The following is a 19,773-nucleotide window of genomic DNA, read 5'->3' as shown; positions in this document are numbered from 1 at the left end:
TATTGAATTATACTCCAGAAACTATTCCTCCAATAAATCGGATATATTATCTACTACAATAAAACTCACCCTCAACGTTCTGAGGACACTGACGTCAGTGAAGCCAAGCCCTGACTTCCTTCAAAAAGGTTCGAAGGTTCGTGGTGGTGAAGCCACCAAAATCGCTCTGGGCCCCGCCCTTGAGGGCGGAGCAATGGCAGAACAACGAAGGGGTTGGCAGGGAGGGAGGCGGGGGTGGGTGGGAAATCGCTCCGGGCCCCACCCTCACATCAAACGTCATGACGGGGGCGGAGCAATGGCAGAACAACGAAGGGGTTGGCCAGGGAGGGAGGGGGGGTGTTGGCGACGAAAACCTTGCTAGCGCCCGTTTCATTTGCTCAGAAACGGGCCTCTTTTACTAGTATTCCAAATAAAAAGGCTGTGGAGGAGTCTCTGGAAATGAACCCTCAAGAAAATAAGAAAGACTTACTGAATGTATCTGAACTACTAGAAGCATCTTTATCTGAAGATTCTGAAAGAGTGTCTTTATTGGTTTCATTTGTATTCGAGCAAGATTTAGAGGCGGTGAAATGTTTATCCTTTCGAAAACTACAAACTTCTTGGCAAGAAAATTTGGATATTCCCCGATGCAACAAAACAAACTCAAGAAAGGAGGAAGGCTTTTTTGGCCCTGAGAATGGAAACTTTGGCAATGGGGGCATCTTTCTATCTTAACTATCCATGTAGATGTGGAGTTAAATATATAGGGTTAAAAAATGCTTTTTTGTCTTCCAGAGCAATTGTGTGCCTTTATAGATCAAAAAAGGGTGACCATAGGTAATATCCAATAAGCTGAGATTATGATATGGTATCAGGCGGGGTGGAGGAGTAGCCTAGTGGTTAGTGCAGCGGACTCTGATCCTGGGGAACTGAGTTTGATTCCCACTGCAGCTCCTTGTGATTCTGGGCAAGTCACTTAACCCTCCATTGCCCCAGGTACAAAATAAGTACCTGTATATATGTAAACCGCTTTGAATGTAGTTGCAAAATACCACAGAAGGGCGGTATATCAAGTCCCATTTGCCTTTCCCTTATATCATGTTAAGCATTCCTAGTTTTTTTCCTTAAGCTTGTCTCCTGAGTTTTTCTTTGAACATGCCCTCTAATAGTGGTCTAAAGAGGAATAATATTATTCTGAGAAGTATGCTGGTTTATACTGTTTACTTTTCCGTTTTCCTTGCTCAAGTGTCTGACTTGTAAAGAATTGTTTAAATAATAATAATAAAAAAAAGAACTCGGTAACTTGGTGAAAGAACTGGGTGGAACTAAGCCACAGTGGTTTCTGGAGGATAAACCGAAGGCCTCCGGTTGTCCATCTTCGTGGGGCTCTTGATCTCAATTTTGAGACAGCAGGCGGTATCAGCCTGGTTATCAACAATAACCCGCTTTCAGGCATGTCAGTTTTCTTTTTGTTCAGACAAGATGTCAGCTAGAGTGCCAATATCTCCAGAGCTTTGCAGTGATGTGAGGCTTGTCCTCTTTCTCTGATGGGATGATGTCTTAAGGAGTTTCTTGAGTAGGCAAAAATCACGTCAGACCAGTGGGTTCTGGATATTCTTATGGAAGGTTACAATTTGGCGTTTTCCCGTCCAGGCATCCTTTTCTTCTTGCAGTCTCCTTATCAAAAGGGAACCAAGGTGGTTGAAGTTCAGGCCACTGTAGATTCCTTGCTGGCTTTCCAGGCCATTGTTCCAATTCCCCAGGCCGAACAGGGAGAAAGCAGGTACTCAGTCTACTTCATTGTTCGAAAGAAGAAAGGCATCTTTCATCTGATCTCAGATCTCAAAGGTCTAAACTGCTGCCTCAGTGTCCCGCTTTCACATGGAGATACTAAGAGCAGTCATAGACTTGGTTCAAACGGGAGAATTTCTCACAACTCTCTATCTCAAGGAGGCATACTTGCATATACCCGTATGGCTGCTTCATCAGAGGTTTCTATATTTTGCAGTGCTGGGCCGTCACTTCCAGTTCAGGGCTTTGCCCTTCAGTCTCGCCGTGGCTCAGAGGATATTTATTTAAGGTTATGATGGTGGTGGCCTGCCTTCAGCGCCAGTTCACCTGTATCTTGATGAGTGGCTCGTTCGTGCGTCATCCTATTTGGACAGCATGGAGCCGGACAAAGGTGTTCGTCTTCTGCAGTTGTTGGGTGCAGTGATCAATTTTGAGAAGTGCAGACTAAGTCCATCACATACGCAGGAGTATCTGAGCATTCTAGTCAACACAGCATGAGAGAGAGTCTTTCTCACAGAGTGCATGAGGTCGAAGCTGGTTCATCAGATTCTTCTCAAGTCAAGGCAGGCCCAGGGTCTAGGACTATGTCCAAGTTCTGGGGTCAATGACGGGGGTGATGGAAGTGGTGCCATGGGCAAGGGGTCATATACTGCTGTTACAGGATTCTCTTCTCAGCTGCTCATCTCCGGTGTCTCAAAGTACAACCTTCATTTTCCTTGGATGCTGGTTGCCAGATGGAGTAAGCAGTGGTGCTTGTCGCCCAGGAATTTGACCGTCGGAGCTCTCGTTCCAGTAACACAATGGGAGGTGGTAACAATGGATGCCATCAAGTCGAGTGACTGATCTCATTACAAGTTCCATCTGGCACAGGACACCTGGATGCAACAGGAGTCTCAGTAGTCAATAAATTGCTTGGAGCTCGGGGCAGTGTAGAATGCTTTACTCAATTTTGGTCCCTTTCTGGTGGGGGCCCTGGTCCAGTTTTTCTCTAATGGCAGTGGCTTATATCAACAAGCAATGCAGGTCCTGCAGGTGTCTGATGGTTGTGGAGATGGCCGCCTTCATGAATTGGGCAGAGAAAAATCTCTGCTTGTCGGCAGCTCACATTGCGGGGTCCTTGAATGTGTTGTCAGACTTTCTCAGCAGGCACGCCTTGGACTTGGGAGAATGGAAACTATCCAGCCAAGGGTTTCAGCTGATAGTGAACCAATGGGGTTTTCCGCTTTTAGACTTGATGACGACAAAAAGGAATGTCAGAGTGCCCAAGTTCTTCAACTGTTGGAAAGGATGGGGCTCGATGCCCTATTGCAGCCCTGTCCAGAGACCCACCTATGGCCCATGGTAGGCTGCATGCTGAAAGGCATTGCACTGCACTAGGGTTGAATAATTCTCGTAGCCCCGTATTGTTTGCAGAGACTGTGATACACAAACCTGATTCGACTGCTTGACTCTTCATCTTCCAGAGGTACACAGCCTACTGAAGCATGGTCAGGTACTCCTGGAGGATCTGTTCCTTTATAGTCTTAGGATTTGGCCATTGAAAGGGTTCGATTGAGATGAAAAGGTTATTCTGATTTGGTCATTGCTACCTTGCTTCAGGCTCAGAAACTCCCTGCATTCATGATATATGTGAAGGTGTGTAGGACATTAGTGCACACTCAAGTCACTAGCCCTCCATCTTCCTTCTCTGCTCAGATCGCGCACATGCTAGTATTTCTCCAGGTAGTTCTTCAAAAAGGATTAGTGTTTGGGCTCTCTAAAACTTCAGGTTGCGTCTTTGGCCTGTTTCAGGAGCTGACTACAGAAAACGTCTCTTGTGGCTCACCTAGATATTGTTCGATTCTTGTGGGTAGTGGGCTGCTTGCAGCCTCCCTTTCGTATTAGTCCTTTGGGGTCTTCAGAAGCCTCCTTTTGAGCCACTCAGGAAGGCATCCTTGAAAGATCTTACGCTAAAGTCAGCGTTTTTGATGGCTGTTGCGTCGCCACATAGGGTTTTGGAGCTTCAGGCTCTCTTGTCGGGATCTCTTTCTTCACTTCTCAGTGACGGGGATCACCCTGCACAAGGTTTCTTCCTTTCTTCTGAAAATGGTATCAACATTTCATTTCAACCGATCTATGGAGCTTCAGTCCTTTTGCAAAGAGGATGAAGAGGCTCGGTATTATTCCTTGAAGCTTCTTGATGTGCGTTCAGTCCTCATTAGATGTCTGGAAGTCACAAACAGACTGCAAGCAAATCAGACAGACTGACTGTGCTTTTTGGTAAACTAGCCGTGCAGCCTGTAAAAATGGGCTAGTATAGGAAGGGGGGGGGGTTGAAAGGCCCCCCCCAACCCGCCGCCGAGTTCGCCGCTGCTGCTCCCCCTCCGAGTTCTTCCCCCCCCCCCCCCCCGGAGCCGTCGCCACCCACCTTCCACCCGGTCGGGCCCTCGCTCCGCTATTGAAACAGCGAGGGCACGCAGCACACAGCTCTACTGCTGAGCTGCCGTGGCCCTCCTTCTTCGTCTCTGCCTGTGTCCCGCCCTCGTGTGACGTAACGTCGTCGAGGGCGGGACACAGGCAGAGAAGAAGAAGGAAGGCCGACGGCAGCTCAGCAGAGCTGTGTGCTGCGTGCCCTCGCTGTTTCAATAGCGGAGCGAGGGCCCGACCGGGTGGAAGGTGGGTGGTGGCAGCGACTCCGGGTGGGGGGAGCGTTAGCGACAGCGGTGTCCCTCGCAAATGTGCAGTAGAGACCCTTTCTGTTCCGCCACCGTCATCACGTATTGACGCGGGGGCGGGGCAGAGAGGGTCTCTACTGCGCATTTGCGAGTGAGTTCGACACTTGCCATTTATATATATTGATAGAGGCTTGGCCTCATGGCTTCCAAGCCCACAGTTGCTAGATGGCTGAAGGAGACCATTGCGTCAGCTTATTTGCTTGTGGGGAAGCAGGCTCCTCAGGCCTTGTGGGCTCATTCTATGATGCGTACAGTGACATCCTGGGTGGAGACTACCTTACTGTCTTTAGCGGATATTTGCAAGGTGGCAACTTGGTCAGTGCTGCATACCTTTGCCAAGCACTACAGGATGGATGTCGGAATGCGCTTGGAAGCCAGTTTTGGGGCTTCTGCCCTTAGGGTGATGGTACCAGGATCCCACCGTCTCTAGGGATTGCTTTTGAACATCCCACATGTTCTGGACTAGTGGGAAGCTACATAATGGAAGGAGAAATTAGGTCTTATCTGTAAATTTTCTTTCCATTAGTCCTTCCCACTATTCCAGAGGCCCACCCGAGGTTTCTGAGATATTTGGACCATTACTTTGCACAAACTAAACTGTCATTGGTGCTTCCTTCATATCTATTGTTCTCGACAAGTTGTCCAGAGATGAGAGGCCTACACATGTATGTTCATCAGGTTAGTGTTAGGTCAGCAAATTGTTTAAGGTGGTTGTATTTATTCTGAGTTTCTCCTTACTGCTTGTCTAGGTAAATACTGAGGAGCTTGACTGGATGCCAAGAGAGAGATGTCTTAGTTTAGTTTTCAGTTCTCTATCTCCATCTGCTGTTTGATGGACACAACTATTCCACAGGTTCTGGAACAGTGAGAAGGAATAATGGAAAGAAAATTATCAGGTAAGACCTAATTTCTCTTGTGTTTCCTTTACAGTACTATGTGCAAAAAACTTGGTGAAAAAAGATTTTTTCCGTGAGTATTATAACCATTTCTATTTTATGCCATAGCATTATGTTCTTTGATTAATTTGTTGCATGGTTTTGTATTAACTAATTAGCCATTTACCTATTTTCCTGTTACTAGTTTCTTTCCCTGTTTTGTAATGAAAAGTATGTTAATAGTGAAAGAATCAGTGGTTCCAAGTTGGCAAAACCAGCTGAAAGACAATGTGGTTCTACTCCTAAAAGCAGAGAATATGATGTCAGGACCTTAAGGTCTGTGTAGTCTGCTCCATTTCCTTCTGCTGCAATATCATAGGCCTCGGGTGATCTCTAGCTTTCCTTTTAGAACTAAGGATCCTTTGTGCTCATCTCAAGCTATCTTGGATTCAGTTGCTTCCTGCACCTCCCCTGGGAGGCTGTTGGTGCATCCACTATAGCCTCTTTGAAAAACTTTTTTTTCTCTCATGTTACTTGTGCCTCGTATCTTGAAATCTTGTTCTAGGACTTTTTTCCAGTGTACTTCTTGTGCATTATTTGTACCTATGAGGTGTTTGGATATGCCTGCCATAGCTCCCCTTTCTCTTCTTCTCTTATTGTTCTTACAGTGGCTTCTTTAATGTATCTCACTTTTCTACTTCAGTAAGATCTTCTTACCCTTGTTTTACCTCTCTGAGGTACTCCACCATAGCAAAGCTGATCTCAAGTCCAAAACTGTCAATCTCAAACCTTGCTATTGTATTAAATCATACTGTCTGATTACTGGAACTTGGGTGATTACCTGCTTAGCCATTTACTTATTTATTAGGATTCATTTACCTTTTTGAAGGAATTCACTCAAGGTGGTGTACAGTAAGAATAAATCAAACATAAGCAATAGGCAATGACAGCAGTAAAAATATTCAAATAACAGTACAAAGTCTGGCATAGTTTACTACTTACAATGTCAACACAATATGTACTAGAACATTTTAATAAGCTTAGGGTATAAGCAAAGATGGAACATATAGATAGGTAAGAGAGTAAGAGGAATAAGAAAATAAGGGGACTAGCTTAAAGAAAGCTGCACATGAGGTCAGAGAGGTGATTAAATATTATCTTAGCTAGGGTAGGAGTGGATAAACATGTCCTGTTATAGTACGTGCAGCCTGTGTTGCGCCTTGTGTATGTGTGTAAGACTAACAGGTTAGTTACTTCTTCCATTAAAGGCCTGGTTGAAAAGCCAAGCTTTCACCAGAGATAGTCTTGTGTTGAGCGGAGCCTTTCAGGCAGAGCATTCCAGAGTGTGGGGGCTATTCCGGAGAAGACTCGCTTGCGGATATCACATTGTATAATGTCTTTTGGAGAGGGTGTGGCTAGGAATAATCCTTGGGAGGTGTGTAGAGGGTGATCCTGTTCTTCAAGTACCTGGGGCCATTTCCTTTAAGGGCCTTCAAGGTCAGACATAGAGGTTTAAACATTTGAACATTCTTTTAATTAGAAAGTACCAGGTCCAATGTTGTTGTCAGTCTAGTGGGTTATGTTAACATTAGAACGCTTGGCCACAATAATCCATGCCCTAATTGTATGCATACACTTATGCTAGGCTAAATTTACATAATCTTATCTCTGCTCTTTGTCGCTGGCTTCCACTACTGACAAGAATTAAATGTAAGGTGCTGATCCTGGTTTTTAAGGTTTTTGTTAATCAGTGCTCCTAAGCAGACCTTGACAAAGTTTGTTTGAATTTGGAAGACATACATCTGAGTCCTCTGTCATTATCCCTCCTATGCTGATGACCCTTGCTGTCTGCCTCACCGTCCATGCTGATGACCTCTGCCGTCTGCCTCACCGTCCATGCTGATGACCTCTGCCGTCTGCCTCACCGTCCATGCTGATGACCTCTGCCGTCTGCCTCACCGTCCATGCTGATGACCTCTGCCGTCTGCCTCATCGTCCATGCTGGTGACCCCTGACGTCTGCCTCGCCATCCTAATGTTTTATCCTTAACAAGTCAAACCCTTCTTCCTAACCTTCCAAGTCAGCTGCCAAAGAAGTGATGTCCTGTGCATTTATCACAGTGCTCATTAACTTATTAGCTGTATGGTGCATAAACCAGTGCAAATCTCATGATCTCAAGCCTCGTGAGACTTGCACTAAGCAATTCTAAACTGCATGGCTGAAAGTTATTGAGAGCTGTGACAGATGCAACGTAGATGTCACCTTTTTTGGCAGGGGCAGCATGAAATCTTAGGTGTCAGCGTTCAACATTTAGGCACCATGGTACTTGTCAAGCCCTGCTTCAAGTCCATGGGTGATCGGCTTTAGTGGTATGTTACGTGGAAGGACATTATGTTCCTTACAAGAGAGGCAGTTGGTAATCCCCTGTTGATGTGAAATTAGGGCTGTGCATTTAATGCATTAATAACTCTATTAGCGCTAAATGTTTTTAATGCAGTTAATGCGTTCCTCTCCCCTTCTTGCTGGCTTACTCATTTTAGGTGGTCTGGAGCTTGTGCGCCGATCCCCTGCTTCACTCTTCACAGTGGCTGTAGTGGCAGCAAGGAGAAAACAGGCTCAGGGACGTTCCCCTCTGTGTGCTGCCGCTGGCTCTGCTGGACCCAGAAACAGGAAGTTAGTTATAGATGGTATGGAGCTTGTGCGCTGATCCCCTGCTTCTCTCTTTACCGTGGCTGTAGCGGCAGCAAGCAAAAGACAGGCACAGGGACGTTACCCGCTGCGGCTGCTGCTGGCTCTGCTACACCCAGAAATGGGAAGTTAGTTATGGATATAGGGCAGGGAGAGAAGAGGAAAGAAAAGAAAAGATATAGTGAATGAACAGGAGGTCCTGGAAACAGAGTTCAGAGCACAGAGACAGGAACAAGGTGATTAGAAAAATAAAATCACCAGACCACAAAGGTAAGAAAAATGATTTTATTTTCAGTTTAGAGAGATGTGGTAGCTGTGTTAGTCCACTTCTAAAAGCAGTCAATAGAAATAGAATAAAATAAAACAGAGAAAAGAAAATAAGATGATACCTTTTTTTTATTGGACTAACAATATTTTTTGATTAGCTTTCAAAGTACCTTTGAAAACTAATCAAAAAATGTATTGTTAGTCCAATAAAAAAGGTGGTATATTTTCTTTTCTCTGTTTTATTTTATTCTATTTCTATTGACTATTTTCAGTTTAGTAATTGAAACATGTTAGTTCTGAGAATTTACTTCTTGCTGTCTATATTTTGTACTGAACAGGTGGAAATGCGAGTGGGGACGTTTCACACGATCAATCACGTGATCAAAAATTTTAATTGCGATTATCACATGACCAAAACTTTTAATCAATGAACAGCCCTGTGTGAAATACATGATAACAGAGAATGACTTTTTTTTGTGTTTAGCCCCTAGACTGTGGAACACTTTGCTGTAGATCTGAGATTGTATAGTAAATACCTTCAGTTTAGAAAGTTAGTGTAATCTTAGTTGTTTTGAGGGGTGGGATTTGCAGGGATTTCAGTGGCAGATTGTACATTTGATATGTATGGTAGGCACTCTCTCTTTTCAACTTCACCTGTTTAAATTTCATCTTCCATTTTATTATTTTTATGTGTTTGCTGCACACAGCATGTCTATGACTAAGGTAACGTTTATACATAGAAATTAATAATTTTAGGGTGAGGCAACAAAAAATAACCCGTAAAAGTTTTTTGCAGTTTTCTCAGCAACTACTTGGAATTTCAACATAAAATTTTATAGCTTTATTTTTTGCTATCTACATTTATGTGCCAAGTGTAATGAGATTATCTTTAAACACAGCGAACTTACAGACTTTTTAGCATCACCACCCAGTGATTTTTGTGTGTTCAAAAATGTTTATATTGTAAAACTATCATTGTTTGAAAAAAAAAAAAAAACCCCAAAAAACAGGGTACCAGCTTAATGATGTCACAGTGACATAGACTTTCGTAAGCAATTATTTGAATTTGACTAGTTTGTATTGATATGATAATTTACAGATAGCATTTTGGATCGGAATGGCAATCATTGGCAAGGTGTCTTCAGATGATCTGGGACAGCTGGCCACAGGGACCGATCGACAAGGCTGTTAAGAACTTCCCAAAGCGACTGAAGGCCTGTGTTAAGGCTGGGGGTGGACACTTTGAGCATTCACAGTGACTGCCAAATTCTGATACTGTTAATTGTTTTGTTTGAATGACGTTATTTTACTATGTTTTAACTCAACATTTCTAACGCACAAAAATCGCTAGGTAGTAATGCTAAAATGTAACATCAACATAGCTTAAGATAATTAAATATTTAATAGTGATACATAAGTATGATGACTAAGTATGTAACATTTCTCGTTGAAATTCAAAGTGATTGCTAAGGAAACTTCAAAACAACTGTGTGTGTGTGTGTTGGGGGGGGGGTACTTTTTTTTTTTTTTTGCCTCACCCTATATTTTCCTGAGGCAAGCCCATTGAAGTGAGTCCAGGATTTTTCTCTGCTTCTGTTTCTTGAAAAAGGACTGGCAGATTAATACCGCCTGTGTATTACGGTGAATCCAGTCCATATTAGATGTGATGGTAAAGCAATACCAATACTCTCGTGTATTCTGCAAAATCATTTAAGTTCTATGCGGATAACGTAATTAGTAAGAGGTTCACACAGTCACTGAAGAATAAAATTATTACACTTCAACTGGGTTGTCTTAAGAATTTCTTTAAAAAGAAAGCCTTCAAACCCTGTCTAAATAAAAACGTAGCTTGTATGAATTCTAACTTGAAAAGAGAGCGTATTCCAAACCTGTGCCACCAAATAAGAACAAAAAACAACTTTAGAATGGAAACCCTTCGTACTTGGAAATTGTAGCAATAATGGATTGCTGGATGTAACAGACCTAGCTGAGAATGGAAGCTGATTTAATTCTAGCATATAAAATGGAGCAATTCAATACAATATATTAAAAATCATAGTGCCCAATTTCAATTTGATAAGGGCCTCGTTAGGAAGCCAGCATAATGTCCTTAGCAAAGGTGTTAATCTTTCAGACTTATGGGCCTTCAAAATTAATTGAGCAGCTGTGTTTTGAATAGTTTGAATTTTCTTCAATAAAAATGTTGAACATCCTAGGTAAATGCTATTACAGTAATCTAACTGTCCAAGAATAAAACTTTGTACAATACTTTAAAAAAACAGATCTAAACAGTCCCTCATTCTCCTTAGTTTTCTCATCATACAAATTTCTTTTCACTAAATCATTTAGCTACTGTTCTGAACTTATTTGTTATTTTCATATTGGATTCAGATATAAAATCTGGATTAATTTAATGAGAATATTATCATTCCAAACAGAACCGGAAGAAATACAGTAATATTGTCTATATAAATAAAATAAATAATATATTTAAAACCAACCTGATTCGATACAAAACCTAAGGAGCTACAGAGTTCATTAAAGAGGGTAGGTGACAAAGGGAATCCTATGGAACGCCGCATTCAGGATTTCATGATTCCAATTTGGATCCTTGGAATTGTACTCTCTATGATCTGCATGATTTAGAAAATGTTTTAATATACGTCCTATAACATCTAGCTTATTAAGAATCAACAGTAATTGTTTACGGTCAGCCAAGTCAAATTGTAATAACTACTACTACTATTTAGCATTTCTATAGCGCTACAAGGCATACGCAGCGCTGCACAAACATAGAAGAAAGACAGTCCCTGCTCAAAGAGCTTACAATCTAATAGACAAAAAATAAATAAAGTAATCAAATCAATTAATGTGAACGGGAAGGAAGAGAGGAGGGTAGGTGGAGGCGAGTGGTTACAAGTGGTTACGAGTCAAAAGCAATGTTAAAGAGGTGGGCTTTCAGTCTAGATTTAAAGGTGGCCAAGGATGGGGCAAGATGTAGGGGCTCAGGAAGTTTATTCCAGGCGTAGGGTGCAGCGAGACAGAAGGCGCGAAGTCTGGAGTTGGCAGTAGTGGAGAAGGGAACAGATAAGAAGGATTTATCCATGGAGCGGAGTGCACGGGAAGGGGTGTAGGGAAGGACGAGTGTGGAGAGATACTGGGGAGCAGCAGAGTGAGTACATTTATAGGTTAGTAGAAGAAGTTTGAACAGGATGCGAAAACGGATAGGGAGCCAGTGAAGGGTCTTGAGGAGAGGGGTAGTATGAGTAAAGTGACCCTGGCGGAAGATGAGATGGGCAGCAGAGTTTTGAACCGACTGGAGAGGGGAGAGGTGACTAAGTGGGAGGCCAGCAAGAAGCAGATTGCAGTAATCTAAACGAGAGGTGACAAGGGTGTGGATGAGGGTTTTGGTAGAGTGCTCGGAAAGAAAGGGGCGGATTTTATGGATGTTGTAAAGAAAGAAACGACAGGTCTTGGCAATCTGCTGGATATGAGCAGAGAAGGAGAGAGAAGTCAAAGATGACCCCAAGGTTTCGAACTGAGGAGACAGGGAGAATGAGAGAGCCATCAACAGAAATAGAAAACGGGGGGAGCAGGGAGGTGGGTTTGGGGGGGAAAATGAGAAGCTCGGTTTTGGTCATATTTAATTTCAGGTGGCGTTGAGATATCCAGACAGCAATGTCAGACAAGCACGCTGAAACTTTGGTTTGGATGCAAGGTGAGATATCAGGGGTAGAAAGGTAGATTTGGGAGTCATCAGCATAGAGATGGTAGGAAAAGCCATGGGATGAGATTAATGAACCAAGGGAAAAAGTGTAGATAGAAAACAGGAGGGGACCAAGAACAGAACCCTGAGGTACGCCGACAGGCAGAGGGATAGAAGTAGAATAAGACTACTTAGGAGCAATCTACCTTCTGTTGATAATATACTTGGCACTTTCTCCGTATTATAGTGTTTCCAAAATCCAGACTGAGCAGATTTCAGAATGTCAGATGCATCCAAACATCGTTGTGAATAAAAAAAAAACAACCCATTTTTGCACTGTATACCTGTTGACTTTAATAACAAAATCAGAGAAGTTATTTTAGAACAATTTCTGTAACAGAAAACCTCTGTTTGTTAGAAGAAAACAGATTACAGGTGAATGGAGCCCCACCTGTGTACTGCAGTATTCTCCTGAGATACAGCATTTAAGATCTTAAGAAAGTACTGGCATATGCTTTTTCTTTATCAGGTTTTTGAGCAGGAGCATTTGTGTATTGCATACAGGAGGGAGCATAATCTGAAGGAGCTGTTGTGCTAGATTATTGTTCTGTTACTGTAGACTTTTCAAGAAGAGGAGGAACCCTGTAAGTGTAATAATTACAACCTGTGAAGATACTTTGGAATTAGACATTTGATTTTTTGAATGGGTGTGGCACCTGACCATCCATTTTACTGACCACCTAGCTAACTTAAGATAAAATTTTATAATACTGCGCAGTACTCCCCCACCCCCACCTGGCTACTCCATTCCACCTGGCTAGCAAAAACTTCTGGGGAGGACACTGTAAAAGTAGAACAACTTGAATACTGCAGCAAACCACTGTTATCTAGTAAATCACAATGTTATGCATTAACTATTGACCTCCCTTACCCTTCAAGAATTATTTTTCCTAAGCTTTTTTTCCCCTTTCATATAGGGCTTCCTGATCCATTTGCCAAGGTGGTAGTTGATGGATCGGGGCAGTGCCATTCAACAGACACTGTGAAGAATACGCTTGACCCAAAGTGGAACCAGCATTACGACCTGTAAGTATTCATCATGGTATTTTACAAAGAGCTTAGCAAAACAATTTTCTTGCTTGGTTCAAAGTCACAAATTAGTTATGTTTGTGGCCTGACACCATAAACTATTTCACCATCTCAAGATTTCCTGCTATGTAGATCTGCAGTGGAAATTGAACCCAGTTCCCCAGGATCAAAATCCACTGCACTAACCACTAGTCTACTCCAAGTGAGTCCTCCACTTCTTGTGCTTTGTATGTAGGATAGTATTAGTGGAGTAGTGCCTTGTTTATTTGACAGATTACACTAAGGGCATATTTTTTAAACTGTGATAAGTTACTGTGCAGTAATTGGCAGAATTAATGTGTGATAATTGAAAATCTCTGCATTAACTGTTGGGCGTCGTCAAGATCTTGCTGTACAGTTGGGGTCTCATGTTATAAAAGGACACCAATGTCAAAAAAGTGCCTGTTTTAGCCTTTGTAAAATGAGCTTTATCGAGGAAAAACTCTTATAAGTTCAATTAAATTGCTGGAACTTGAGAGAACCACCAACAGGGAAGCTGATTCAAGCTATCCATTAGCCACTCTTGATATTCATTTAATGTCCATATATCAATGAAAACTGACACTTATCTGAAATGTAGAATTTTGAAACAACTGGCAATTGCCTGCGGCATCCTTTAATTTTAAGGTCTGAAATGATCCTGTTTCATCACCAATCCTGCAAAAAGGGAAGCCAAAATAAATTATTTCAATCCAGGTTTGGAATATGGTACTTAGAAATACTCTACAGCTGTATCAATTATATTTGATTTGATTCGACCCCGAATACATTATTTGTATTTGTCCAAATAGTGATTTTAAATTTGAATATGAATAATCTGGAGATTTACTGTGCTAAATCGTGCTGAAATAAATAAACACTTGTTCTTTTATATTTTGCTATTTTAAGGTCAGTGCCCATTATTCATATTCGGTATTCATATTCAACTGAATAATGTTTTTTATTATTCGTATTCAGCCAAATAGTAAAATATGCTATTCGGTACAGCTTTATTTCACACAGAGCACTGTGGCATTCTCTTCTTTTAATGTACTAATCCAAGATGGTGACCTGGCATCTTTTGCAGCCACTTACATGGAGGTTAACAATCAATCAGCTTCATCTAAGCCAGAGTGAACCATTCCATTTTATCATTCATTCCAGCTGGGGCTGATGAGCATATGGCTCAAATATTGCAACATACCACTTCATTTGATGATACTGGAAGCATGGAAGTGGATGTAGCATTCTTTTATAAAGAATTAGCAAGAGCTGAACTTCAAAGGGCTACCTTAGCAGAATGTCAGACACAAGATGATTCTGAGAGGATTTAGATGTTTAAAGAACCAAAAATCTTCATCTCTAATACATTTTTAGAGCGTTGGAATGCTATTGTTGAATAGAAAAAGGATCTGAATGAAGGAAAAAGAAGCAACATAAGCACTGTCAAGCTGGATGCAAATCATTCATCATAAAGGCTGAAAGAGTATATGAAGAAAAACTTGCGGAGACAAAAACTTATAGTAATGCCTTTCTCAGATACATCAGAAGCAGAAAAGCCTGTGAGGGAATCTGTGGGACTCTTAGATCATGGAGGAGCAAAGGGGGCACTCGGGGTGGACAAGGTCAAAGCAGAGAGATTGAATGAATTCTTTACTTCAGTCTTTACGGAAGAAGAGTGGAGGAGTGGCCTAGTGGTTAGGGTGGTGGACTTTGGACCTGGGGAACTGAGGACCTGAGTTTGATTCCCACTTCAGGCACAGGCAGCTCCTTGTGACTCTGGGCAAGTCACTTAACCCTCCATTGCCCCATGTAAGCCGCATTGAGCCTGCCATGAGTGGGAAAGCGCGGGGTACAAATGTAACAAAAAAAAAAAAAAAGATGTAAGAGATCTACCTGTACTGGAAATGGTTTTCAAGGGTGAAGACACGGGGGTACTGAAAGAAATCTCTGTGAACCTGGAAGATGTACTGAACCAAATACATTGAGCCTGCCATGAGTGGGAAAGCGCGGGGTACAAATGTAACAAAAAAAAAAAAAAAAAATAGACAAGCTAAAGAATCATAAATCACCTGGACGGGATGGTATACACCTCAGGTTACTGAAAGAACTCAAACATGAAATTGCGATCTGTAACCTGTTGTTAAAATTATCCAAAGTACCTGAAGATTGGAGGGTGGCCAATGCAATGCCAATATTTTTTTAAAAAAGGTTTCCAGGGGTGATACTGGAAATTACAAACCGGTAAGCTTGACTTCAGTGCTGTGGACAATTAGTGGAAACTATTATAAAAAAAATAAAATTAGGTAACACATAGATAAACATGGTTTTATGGGATAGAGTTAGCATCGGTTCAGAAGTCTTGCCTCACCAATTTACTTTATTTCTTTGAAGGTGTAAATAAACATGTGGATAAAAGTGAGTCGGTTGATATAGTGTGTCTAGGTTTTCAGAAAGCTTTTGACAGAATTTCTCATGAGAGGGTCCTGAGAAAAAGTCATGCTATATGAGGCACTTCTATGGATTAGGAATTGGTTATTGGACAAAAAGTAGAGGGTAGGATTAAATGGCCAGTTTTCTCAATGGAGGGCAGTAAATAGTGGAGTGTCACAGGGATCTGTACGGGAACTGGTGCTATTTAACATATTTATAAATAATCTGGAAAATGGAACGAGTGAGGTGATTAAATATGCATATGACACAAAACTATTCAAAGTTGTAAAAACGCATGCGGATTATGAAAAATTACAGAAGGAATTTAGGAAACTGGAAGACTGGGCATACAAATGGCAGATGAAATTTAATGTGGATAAGATGCTAGGGTCCACCTTAGGAGTCAGCACTCAAGAAAAAGATCTAGGCATCATTGTAGACAAAATGCTGAAATCTTCTGCCCAGTTTGCGGAGGCAGCCAAAAAAGAAATGCTGCACAGTGAGAGTTGGTGGTATGGCTGAATCACAGCATGCCAAGCCCACAGTAGCCCTACTGTGGCTTGGTAAAAGGGGTCCTTAATCTGGTCATTACAGAGATAGCTCTGAGCTGGAAATCATACATCAGGGCTGCTCCTAGAGCCCTACATTCATTGGTCCTGCATTTGGCAGATGTGAATGTGAAGCCTTTACTCCCTTCCTTCCCCCTACCCCCCTACTGCCTCGGGGACTATAAACAATGTCTTCTCAGCATTTTCACTGACTTGAGAAGGAAAAGATCTGGCTGGCTCATTAGCACATTTCTAAAATTAATTTCTCTATCTGAAATCATATTATCTCAGTGCTTACTCAATAAACAATGAACACCATGAACAATTTACCAAGTTGAGGTCATGCCATAGAATTTGTGACTGACCTAATGGTGAAATTTAGCAAAAACCTATAAATATTGTAAGCGTTCATTGGTTTCTGCAAAATTGCCAAGAGTTCCTAAAGGACTGGTGCTCTTGCTTAGCAGCCATATGCTGTGTAGTTCACAGTGATGTCTTTCACAAGAAATAAGCCTACCTAAATTCCTAAAATATTTTAATATATTTGGCAAATTTTCAATGACTTTTCTCATTGGATTTGTTGAGTTGAGTACAATGAGATACCTTATTTTCCTTTCTACTTTTGTCTCTATATATAAAATCCTGGTTTTGTTGAATCCTGTTTTTTTTTTTTTGGGGGGGGGGGGGGGACCAGGCACGTTCAATTATTATTTCCTCCATATAGTTCTTTCTCTGTATTCAAAAAGCTGCCCTTTTTGTTTTTAATGCTGTAAGTGAGCACACTATTTAAAAAGGATCATAAGGCTGTGCATTAGGTTATTGTATAGGATTGTAGGTTAATAGGATTGAGCGGAGGAGTGCCCTAGTGGTTAGGGTGGTGGACTTTGGTCCTGAGGAACTGAGTTTGATTCCCACTTCAGGCACAGGCAGCTCCTTGTGACTCTGGGCAAGTCACTTAACCCTCCATTGCCCCTTGTAAGCCGCATTGAGCCTGCCATGAGTGGGAAAGCGCAGGGTACAAATGTAACAAAAATAAAATAGATACTATTGGAGATTCTACATGGAATGTTGCTACTATTGGAGATTCTACATGGAATGTTGCTACTATTGGAGATTCTGTTGCTATTCCACTAGCAACATTCCATGTAGAAGCCTGCGCGGCCACATTGGTGATCTGCAAGGGCTGACTTCTACATGGAATGTTGCTAGTGGAATAGCAACATTCCATGTAGAATCTCAAATAGTAGCAACAGTGGAGGAGTGGCCTAGTGGTTAGGGTGGTGGACTTTGGTCCTGGGGAACTGAGTTTGATTCCCACTTCAGGCACAGGCAGCTCCTTGTGACTCTGGGCAAGTCACTTAACCCTCCATTGCCCCTTGTAAGCCGCATTGAGCCTGCCATGAGTGGGAAAGCGCAGGGTACAAATGTAACAAAAATAAAATAGATACTATTGGAGATTCTACATGGAATGTTGCTACTATTGGAGATTCTACATGGAATGTTGCTACTATTGGAGATTCTGTTGCTATTCCACTAGCAACATTCCATGTAGAAGCCTGCGCGGCCACATTGGTGATCTGCAAGGGCCGACTTCTACATGGAATGTTGCTAGTGGAATAGCAACATTCCATGTAGAATCTCAAATAGTAGCAACAGTGGAGGAGTGGCCTAGTGGTTAGGGTGGTGGACTTTGGTCCTGGGGAACTGAGGAACTGAGTTCAATTCCCACTTCAGGCACAGGCAGCTCCTTGTGACTCTGGGCAAGTCACTTAACTCTCCATTGCCCCATGTAAGCCACATTGAGCCTGCCATGAGTGGGAAAGCGCAGGGTACAAATGTAACAAAAATAAAATAGATACTACTGGAGATTCTACATGGAATGTTGCTACTATTGGAGATTCTACATGGAATGTTGCTACTATTGGAGATTCTGTTGCTATTCCACTAGCAACATTCCATGTAGAAGCCTGCGCAGGCTTCTGTTTCTGTGAGTCTGACGTCCTGCACGTACGTGCAGGACGTCAGACTCACAGAAGCAGAAGCCTGCGCGGCCACATTGGTGATCTGCAAGGGCCAACTTCTACATGGAATGTTGCTAGTGCAATAGTAGAATCTCAAATAGTAGCAACAGTGGAGGAGTGGCCTAGTGGTTAGGGTGGTGGACTTTGGTCCTGGGGAACTGAGGAACTGAGTTCAATTCCCAGCACAGGCAGGGAAAAAATCCACACTGCCCGCCGCATAGAGCCCGCCATGAGTGGGAAAGCGCGGGGTACAAATGTAAAAAAAAATATATATATATATAAATTTTTCCCTTAATTATTTAGAAAAGTTCCATATGAACTTTACTTCATGTACTTAGTTTCCCTTCATCTGCTATCATTTTTAATTTTGCAATATTTTTTTTTAAAGAAATATAACTTGGATGCTGAGTGTCGTCTTAAATCTTTAGCTTTTTTGAAAGGTCAGGAGGGAATACAATGGGAAGATTCTTTTGCTTATTGCCAGTTGAAGCACTATAGACAGTCATTATGCCTTCACATTGGAGCCAGCCTTAGGAGTTTTTTTGATGAAATATCAGAAAATACTTTTATCTCGGGAATACATAAGGCCTTATATAAGCTAGAAAGACCTAAGGATTTGGCCCAGATGAAATAAAAATGGGAACAGGATGTGGGGGTGAATTTGGGCATATGGGATTTACTCTAATATTAATGGCTTTCCAGGGTTGACCACAAATGCTAGCTATAGAGAATGTTACTTTTGGGTACTTCATAGAGAGTATTACACTCAGTTCCAGCTGTACAGAGCACATAGAATACCATCGCCTGTTTGTCCTAAATTCCAGGTGGCTGATAGTATTTTCTATCATTTCTGCTGAGAATGCTTGGAAGTTCAGCATTTTTCAAGAAAGGTTACTGATCACATGGTCTTTTACTTGAATTAGTAGGATTGAGAGTACTCCTCAATTGTTGTTGGACTACCCTAGATATTTTGGATTGCTTTATTTGTTAACAGCATTCCAAGGGGTCCTTTAGTAAAAGGATTGACGCAGCAATCCGGATCTACTGCTGGGCTACCACAACAGCCTGGTGGTAATTCTACCTCTAGCGTGTGCCATGCCGGGGCGGTAATAGGGCAGTTCTGTGCACTGCTGGGTTAACTCAGGAGCCCTTACTACCACCTCAGTGGGTAAGTGCTCTCTCTTCTCCCCCATGGGTGGTGGTAAGTGCTCTCTCCCCTCCCCCAAAATAGCCACATGGGTGTGTGAACTTTTGGTTTTCTTTTTTCAGCCTTTTTACCCTCTGCAGTTAAAGGGGCCTAGGTGTGTGGAAAAACATAAGCTGCTTCTAGTGCAGGGCCCCTTTTATTGCAGCTTGGTAAAAGGGCCCCTGAGTTTGGGTTGGTTCTCTGAAGAAATAGGAAGCATTGTTTTAACTCCAATTCCTAAACAGCCTGATGATTTCAGGCCAATTGCAAATATTTCTTTTCTTATTAAATTAGTTTGTGGTTGGATTTCAACTTTCTGATTATTTGGATAGATGAATAATCTGATAGGAAGTGGGAAGCGGACCAATGACTGTGGTGGTAAAAGAACAGCTTTATTTCACAGACTCAACACAGTACTGTGTTTCGGCCACAGGCCTGCCTCAGGAGTCTTGAATGAT

At 42.1% G+C, this 19,773-nt stretch overlaps 1 protein-coding gene across 1 annotated transcript in view; it reads left to right on the top strand.

Annotated features, from left to right (window-relative positions):
- Positions 1 to 19,773, top strand: part of SMURF2 (SMAD specific E3 ubiquitin protein ligase 2) — a 132,160-nt gene that overhangs the window by 17,611 nt on the left and 94,776 nt on the right. Inside the window, exons 2-3 of the mRNA XM_030206868.1 lie at positions 5,415 to 5,453; positions 12,998 to 13,106. Coding sequence (XP_030062728.1) covers positions 5,415 to 5,453; positions 12,998 to 13,106 — 148 coding nt within the window. The remainder of the gene's footprint in view (positions 1 to 5,414; positions 5,454 to 12,997; positions 13,107 to 19,773) is intronic.

Source organism: Microcaecilia unicolor, chromosome 6 (assembly GCF_901765095.1).
Source record: "Microcaecilia unicolor chromosome 6, aMicUni1.1, whole genome shotgun sequence".
NCBI classification, from domain to species: Eukaryota; Metazoa; Chordata; class Amphibia; order Gymnophiona; family Siphonopidae; genus Microcaecilia; species Microcaecilia unicolor.
Note: the sequence above shows the minus strand (reverse complement) of the source record. Positions and strands in the feature narration are given on the sequence as shown.